Genomic DNA, 8,933 nt, shown 5'->3' on the forward strand with positions numbered 1-8,933 from the left:
AAACACTAGAATTGGACAGATGTGTGAGGAATTATCTGCTTAAAGATGAAGAGATGAATCATAAATTATAATTTCATAGACTGAGTAAAGGGTAAATAAAGAGAACGCTATGACATTTGATTAATAAGGAAAAATGTGTACAAATATCATAAGGTAATTAATTATAAAATATAGAGTCTATGTGAAATTATGGAATCCAAAACCTACCTTGAAATTTCAATTCCATTTTTTCTCATAAGTTATACCTGCATGTTGTTTAGTAAAGAACTGATATATAGCAATATTTAATAAAATAATATAATCTGTTAACATTAGTCATTAAACATTAAAAGGAAGGTCACAAAAGGGTGTCTGTAATGAATGATATTGTATATTTGCAATAATTCTTACATAGTTGTAGCTAATTAAGTGACTGTTTTTAAAGAGTATATTAAAGTATAAAATTCTGTCTACTGGCATCTCAAGATAGTAATCATTTGCCTTTGGGACACTGACAATCTTTCTAATACTCTCTTCAAGGCTCCATTCACTTCCTTGTTCCTAAGACTGTAGATTAATGGGTTCAAAGCAGGATTGATGACAGCATAGAATAAGGAGATTAATTTATCACCCTCAGCTGAATATAGAGATTTGGGCCTCATGTATGTGAACATACCTGTCCCATAATAAATGGTCACCACAGTCAGGTGAGAGCTACAGACAGAGAAAGCCTTTTTCCTACCCTCTGCTGAGTGCATCCTCATCACAGCAACCAGTATGTGTAGGTAGGAGAGAGTAATAAGAAGGAAGGGGAGCAACAGGGTACCAGATGCACCTATCACCATCAAAGTTTCTTGCAGGGATGTATCAGCACAGAACATACGAAGAAGAACAGGTACTTCACAAAAAATATGGTCAACAATGTAAGGGCTACATAAAGGAAGTATGGTGAAGTAGAGGGGCACCACTGAGGCAAAGAAGCTGATGGTCCATGCCCCCACAGCAAGCTGCACACACACAGACCAGTTCATGATGAGCAGGTATCGTAGAGGGTAACAAATGGCCACATAACGGTCCAGAGCCATGATTGCCAAAACAATGCACTCAGCTGCTCCCATTAACAGAGAGATGTAGGTCTGGGCAAGACAGAGTTCATAAGAGATAACTTTCTTAAGAGCAAGGAGGTTGAAGAGCAGCTTGGGGACCACAGCTGTGGTGTAAAATATGTTGAGAAAGGCCAAGTGGCAGAGGAAAAAATACATGGGTGTCTGGAGACAGTAATCAATTACTACCAAAGTGATAATAGCTGTGTTTCCAAAGAGATTGACCAGGTAGACCCCAGAGAAAAGGAAGAAGAGGGGTATCTCAACTTGAGGGTGGTTGGAAAATCCAACAAGGACCAACTCAGTGATGGTGCTTAAATTTTCCTGAGCCATGTTGAGTGCCAGTGTTAAACTGATAATGTGAGCAGAAGAAATGTGCTTTGAGAACAAAAATTATAGTGAAATCACAAAGACACACTAATTCTTTAACATCATCAAGTACCATTCCATTGTGTGCATTCAATAACTTAAGGACTAAATTATCTCTTTTTTGAAAACCTCCTTACATTCATGATGAAGTTTGAAAAATACTTTCATATGCTAGAATAAAACAAAAATATTCATTAACACAAAACCACAAACATGCATACACAGATATAGACACACACATACAAATTGTGAATAAAGTTTTGGTTGTTCCTGTACAGACTTTGCTTATATGTACAGAGCAAGTTTTTAAGAAGTACTGATTTTTTTTATGTTAACATTTCTTGTTTGGAGTACAGAAGCTTATAATAGAACCTTCCAGAATTTTCTGAGATGACTATAAAAATATGAAATGGTCATTAGAGATATCTTATATGAAGTCACAGGACTGTAGTGAGTTTGTCAAATTCACTAAAGTGGAAGAGATGGATATAGAATTCAGATAATTCTGGTAACTTGATTGTAATCCCCAAATGCTTGTCACTGTTCATGTTTCCAATGCAGAGATGAGAGTTTCATATAGATGTACACAACCTTTCACTCACAGGAATATGTCATGAATGCTTCAGGGTGTAGAGAAAAATTAAGGCACATATTAATATAGACTCACTTGTAAATCAATCTGCAACACCATTAAAAACATATGCCTTTGGGGGCGGAAATCGGAGGGGTAGACGAACCATGAGAGACGATGGACTCTGAAAAACAAACTGAGGGTTCTAGAGGGGAGGGGGGTGGGAGGATGGGTTATGGGTGATGGGTATTGAGGAGGGCACGTTCTGCATGGAGCACTGGGTGTTATGCACAAACAATGAATCATGGAACACTACATCTAAAACTAATGATGTAATGTACGGGGATTAACATAAGAATAAAAAAAATATGCCTTCGGTATGAGGAATAAATGAACTATCCAACTTATTTTAATTTTCACCAGTTACATTGTTAATCGTTCTGCTTTAAGTAATGCATACCCAGTCTCTTCCAAATTATACTTACAAATATTTTTAAAATCATATCCATTGTATTCCCCTCCCAATATACGTAAATTTAGACCATTTTATTCTTCCAGATCACACTCAATATCCACTCTATATCTCTTTGGTTCCTCCAAATTGAATGACATTAATTATGGAAAGGTTATAACATGATAAATAATAACAGCAGAATTGGGTAACTGAAGTAATTTTAAACCACTTTATCTACAATAAAATGAAAATCATACTAACAATACAATAGTAAAGATAGAGTAATTGTAAATTTGCTGCCTGACATTGTTATAAATTTCTTATTTGGATTAATTTAATTTACACAAATAACCATAAATGTGGGTTTTATTTTTACTTCCATTCTACAATGGAAAATTGTACTACAATGATTATATTCTCTTGCAAATTATCCAAAATTAGTTATCGATGAAACTAGGGGCCAAAGCAAGAGAGGATGACTTTGATTCACATTCAGCAATATATCTCACCCTTAAGAAAGGTAGAAAACTCAAAATGATTTGTTTATTTACCATTTGGAGATTGTAGTCTTTCCTGATTGTTTATAAAAGATTTTTCCCAAAGATGATGACAACTTGAGTATTCAGAGAGAAAGGATAAAAAAGGGAATGGGAATCTGTTCCTTGTGCAAATTCACTCATATTTTATTATTCATAAATATCTTGATGTGTTGATCTTGCCCATCTCCGAAGAAACCTCATTGATGAAAATAGCCTGCCCTAGCTCTCACTGGAGTTGGTGATACCTGGATCCATTTCCATGACTCAAATTTGAAGTACTTTTGCTGACTGTTTCTTCCTGTGCAGCAGAGTAGAGGATGGAAATAAAATAATGTGGATATAAGTATGCATATTTGTGTGTGTTTCACACAAAATTAAGTACAGGTAACACTTCTCTGTATTTCCAGTCATTAAAAACAATCAGGTCCCCATCCCTAGGGGACCTTGTTAACTTTATGCAGCCATGCTGAGTAAATGGAAAAGAGAGGAAAGGGAGAAAAAACACAATTAGGTGTTGCTAAAATGAGGAAAAGCGAATTTCATAATTCCAATGTGTGTATATATGACTTCTGAATTCTCCTCTTTTGTTTTTAGCATATTGATCTCAAACATATTAAATAAAGCTAATATTTTACAGGCTTTGTTCATGACCCTGACTATCCATGTATGACTTTATAAAGTTGAGTTCTGCATCCTGATTATATATTTTTTTTAATTTTTTTAAGATTTTATATATTTATTTGACAGAGAGAGACACAGCTAGAGAGGGAATACAAGCAGGGGGAGCGAGAGAGGGAGAAGCAGGCTTCCCGCGGAGCAGGGAGCCCGATGTGGGGCTTGATCCCAGGACCCTGGATCATGACTTGAGCTGAAGGCAGATGCTTAATTACTGAGCCACCCAGGCACCCCTGCATCCTGATTATATTTTAAATAATGGCATGCACTTGTGTTTTCAATCAGGATGACAGAGATAGTCCTGGACAAACTTCAGGAAACTCATCTGGAAAAAACAAACAAACAAACAAACAAAAAAACAGAAAAAAAACAGTTGGTATTTGGTATACATGGTTGAGAATTATATAAACCTTCCTCTATTTGAAATAACTGAGGGAGAAGAGCCCACATCAAGAAAATAAGTTTATCATGTGGAGAATTTTGCCATCTGTTTATACATAGCAAAAACATTTATTTATCAGAGGGTTATCGGTAGAGCTTATACATCATTTGATACAAAGATATAAACATGAGCTAGAAGGTTAAAACTCCAGTTCTGTTGGTAGATTGACATATTGTAAGAATCTAGTGACTTGGAATACAGACTAAATGGGCTTTGTAGTTCTTTCTGCCCAAAATTTAACTTGCCTATGTAAGTTTACATGGTAAGATGTAATGTACATTTCAAAAGTAGAACTTTCCAAAAAAGTAGTCTTTGCGTTCAAAGTGGAGATAAACTGCAAATCTGGTTTAAAACGTCTACAGGCAGGATGATTACAATAAATGCAACAGAATTTATTCCCACTGATATAACACTGTTCAAATTATTTTCTTCATTTATGTGCTTTTCTCTGTCTCCTGCATCTAGACCTTATTTATCCTATTCATCTTTAAAAACCACACTTGAAAGTAAAAAATGAAAAATTAAAAAAATTAAAAAATAAAAACTGCATTTGAGTCGTTTTATATGTGCTTTCTTCTGTAACTGCTTCAGTACGTGGCTTTCCCATCTTGCACTCATTATTTTTACTCTTATTTTTAGTGATCCATTTCATTTTTATGGATACCCTATATACTGCTGTATAACAGATTACTCCAAACCTTAGCATTTAAAAGACAAAACCCACAGCTGCACACACATTTCTGAGGATTAGGAAGCTGGAAGCACTTTGCCTGGGTGCTAATGGGTGAAGTTGTGCCATGAGGTTCCTGTCAAGAGGTCTGGCAGGTCAGTGTTCACCTGAAGGCTTGACTTAGGATGGAAGATCTACCACAAACTTATTTTGCATGATTGTTGATGGAAGGACTTAGTTCCTTGCTGCCTGTTGCTTATTGGTCTCAGTTCCTAGGCATGTGGGTCTATCAATAGGACTGGTCACAACGTGGCAGCTGGCTTTTCAAGTGAGTGGTCTAAATGAGGAGACAGAGAAGATGCAAAATGGATTTCACAGTCTTTTATAACTTAAAATGAAAAGAGATATACCATGATATCTATCTCATTATATCGATAACATATACTAACTCTGGTATAATGAGGGAGGGGACTATACAGATTTTAAATACCAAGAAGCGAAGTATTGGTGGACATCTGGGAAACTAGCTCACACAATATAAAATGATGTCTTCCAACTCTCAAATCATATAGTGAATCAGGTCTGAATTCTTTTTTTTTTTTAAAGATTTTATTTATTTATTTGACAGAGAGATAGAGAGCACAGGTAGGCAGAGTGGCAGGCAGAGGGAGAAGCAGGCTCTCCACTAAGCAGGGAGCTGGACATGGGACTCGATCCAAGGACCCTGGGACCATCACCTGAGCTGAAGGCAGCCGCTTAACCGACTGAGCGACCCAGGTGCCCCAGGTCTGAATTCTTAAAGACAAATGTCTTTTATTCTTTTTTTTTTTCTTTTTTGCAGGTCTTTAAAATTTGTTTGATTTTATATCCAGCTTTATTGAGGTATGATAAAAAAAATAAAAATATATATTTTAGATTGTACAATATGATGTATAATTTTTAGGTGTGCAATGTGGTAATTTAATATACAAATACATTGGGAAGTGATTGTGGGATTCCACAATTTTTTCTAGCTGCTACCTAAGGATCTGAGGGCTGAGGGCTTCTAATTAGCCCTCATCTGGAGGCTGACAGGTAAGTTAATCAGTGGTCTTCCAGAAGGCTGAGCGGGTGTGTGGGCACCCACTTCTCCCAGCTCACTGCAGTAATAAAACCAAGTCCCCAGTTTCTCCTTGGTGAAGTTTGTTCACTCATCTATCACCCCATCCTTTAAAAAGGGCTAAAAATCAGGAGACTGGCTTCTTTATGATATCCTCTGGGCATTGGTGGGACTCAGAATTTATGAGTCCCCAGAATCACAGAGAACAAAGATCTTGCTTCAAATGGGTGCACAAGAACTTCCAGTGGATATTCCCTTAGAAAGGCACAGAGCAAGTAGGCGAAAACACAGCATTTAATTTCTCCCTGGAAGGGGAGAGACTTTATATCAATGTTCAGATTTTCCCAGATGCTACCCAAAGGTCAATATTCAAATTAACCTTCATCTGGGAGCTAAAAAAGCAGGCAATTTGTAATCCTCCAGGAGTTAGATTAGGCACGTAGTTACCTCCTCTGCCTTTGGGGCACTGATGGGATTTGGTACACCCCAACATCCTGGAACCGCTAAGAACAAAGCTTCTCCACTACCTCTCTCCCCATGTTCCTGGCAACTACTATTCTTTTATTTCTGTGAGTTTAACTCTTAGATTTCACATAAAAGTGAGATCATACAGTATTTGTGTATCCTGTCTCTATTAGAGAGCGAGCGAGAGAGAAACAGCATGAGAGAGGAGAGGGTCAGAGGGAGAAGTAGGCTCCCCGCTGAGCCGGGAGCCCGATGTGGGACTCGATCCCAGGACCCTGGGATCATGACCTGAGCCAAAGGCAGTCGCTTAACCAACTGAGCCACCCAGGCGCCCCACCTGTAACTCTTCATAGCTGTCCCTTTTCACACACCAGAGAGAAGATCACTTATTTCCCTTAATATAATGTGTCCCAGGTTTATCCATGTTGGAACCAATGAGAGGATTCTGGCATTTTTCATGACTAAATATTGATGTATAAATATTATATATGAGTATATAAATATATATGAATATTATAAATATATAAAATATATTAATATATATGACTGTTGTTTAGCCATACATACATATATTAGTTATATGTCAGAAATGTAAATCTCACATCTATAGGGCCACTGATGTGCATTTAGGTTATTTTCACACCTTGATATTGTGAATAATTCCACAACAAATATATTTTGACAAATGTCTTTTTGAGACTGTAATCTCATTTCCTTTGGATATATATTCAGAAGATTATATTCAGAGGATTTATGGATCATTTGGTAGTTCTATTTTTAATATTTTGACAAAACTCCATTAAGTTTTCCATATTGATTGTAAAAATTTATACTATTCTCCACATCAACACTTTTTATGTCTTTTCTATTTGATAACAGCCATCTTAGCAGGTCTTACAGAGGTCTCGTTGTCACTTTGATTTGCATTTCTTCTATGACTAATGATATTAAACAGCTTTATATACTAGTCCATTAGTATTTCTTCCTGGTAAAATACCTATTCAGATTTTGCCCATTTTATAATTGTGTTGTTATTTGTTATTGATTTGTTCGTGTTCCTTATATATTTAAGATATTAGCCACTTATCAAATATATAGCTTGCAAATATCATCTCCCATTCTGTAGGTTACTGTTCATTTATAGAATATTTTTTTTGCTAGGCAGAAACAGTATATTTTGACATAGTCACATTTATTTAGTTGTGCTTTTGTTGCATTTGCTTTTGGTACTATACCTATAATATAATTGCCAAGACCAATGCCAAGGACCTTTTCTCCTGTGTGTTCTAGATTTTTACAGATTCAGCCTCATATTTAAATCTTTAATTAAAGACACCAAAAGCTTTGAGAATTTGAGTCTCTCCCTGTCATATCTTGAGCACGTTAGTTCATCTGTAGACTCGGTTCACTCAGATGCAAAATGGCACTGAGAGGGTCACCACCCATCTGGTGCTGCCAAGTGGAATCAGAAATGTGCTGTGGAAAAGCACCAACACTTGGTCCAGTTGATGTCAGCGATTACACTTTAGCTATTGGAACTTCTCTGTATGGGTAATGCAGGTTTGAAGAACACATTTCTGAATCACACTGTAGCTTACCACTAACTGATGCCCATCAAGCACTGACTAACCTGAGGAGGATTTACAAGGAATTGGAGAAAGACAAAGGTGGAGTAAGAGGATCCTAGGTTAGTCCTGTCCTATGAACACTAGATAACTACCAAATCATCCTAAATACCCCAGAAATCAAGTGGAAAACTGACAGAAAACCACAACTAAGGGGAGAAAAGGGGCCACATTTAAGAAGGAACAAGAGACATAACTGGCTTTTCTAACAAACAGAAGAAGGAAAGGGTTAGACAAAATTCCAAGATGGAAGAATTTGTATTAAAAGAAAGAATAATATAAGACCATAGCCAGAGATCTAAGCAAAATAGATAATAAGTAGCATGCCTGATGGAAAGTTTAAAGCCAAAATCATAAGAATACACACTGGCTTGAGAAAAGAATAGAAGACATCAGTGAGACCTTTATCACAGAAAGAAAACATTAAAAAGAATTATCAACTTCTCGAATAGTGGGTTTGTTCTTTTTTTGATGTAGTGTTCCATGATTCATTGTTTGCATATAACACCCAGTGCTCCATGCATAACGTGGCCTCTTTAACACCCATCACCAGGCTAACCCATCCCCTCACCTCCTCCCCTCTAGAAACCTCAGTTTGTGTCTAGAGTCCATACTATCTAATAATTTGTCACCCCTATGATTTCCCCCCCTTCATTCTTCTCCTCCTGCTATCTTCTTATTTTTTTTAACATATAATGTATTATTTGTTTCAGAGGTACACGTCTGTGATTCAACAGTCTTGCACAATTCACAGCGCTCACCAGAGCACATACCCTCCCCAGTGTCTATCACCCAGTCAGCCCATCCCTCCCACCCCCCACCACTCCAGCAACCCTCAGTTTGTTTCCTGCAATTAAGAATTCCTCGTATCAGTGAGATCATATGATACATGTCTTTCTCTGATCGACTTATTTCGCTCAGCATAATACCCGCCAGTTCGAT

General features: G+C 36.9%; 1 protein-coding gene across 1 annotated transcript; it reads right to left on the minus strand.

The window, feature by feature from the left end:
- Positions 1 to 449: 449 nt before the first annotated feature.
- LOC102747544 (olfactory receptor 2A12-like) lies at positions 450 to 1,467 on the minus strand. The gene has a single exon (XM_006730506.2). The coding sequence runs from the start codon at positions 1,413 to 1,415 to the stop codon at positions 450 to 452; it is 966 nt and encodes a 321-aa protein (XP_006730569.2). The 5' UTR covers positions 1,416 to 1,467.
- Positions 1,468 to 8,933: the final 7,466 nt, after the last annotated feature.

This window comes from Leptonychotes weddellii, unplaced genomic scaffold, assembly GCF_054177405.1.
Source record: "Leptonychotes weddellii isolate Sample4059 unplaced genomic scaffold, ASM5417740v2 HiC_scaffold_3453, whole genome shotgun sequence".
NCBI classification, from domain to species: domain Eukaryota; kingdom Metazoa; phylum Chordata; class Mammalia; order Carnivora; family Phocidae; genus Leptonychotes; species Leptonychotes weddellii.

Bases quoted from the DNA above. Each gene is read 5' to 3' on its own strand.
- LOC102747544 (XM_006730506.2), bottom strand. From the start codon at position 1,415: ATGGCTCAGGAAAATTTAAGCACCATCACTGAGTTGGTCCTTGTTGGA.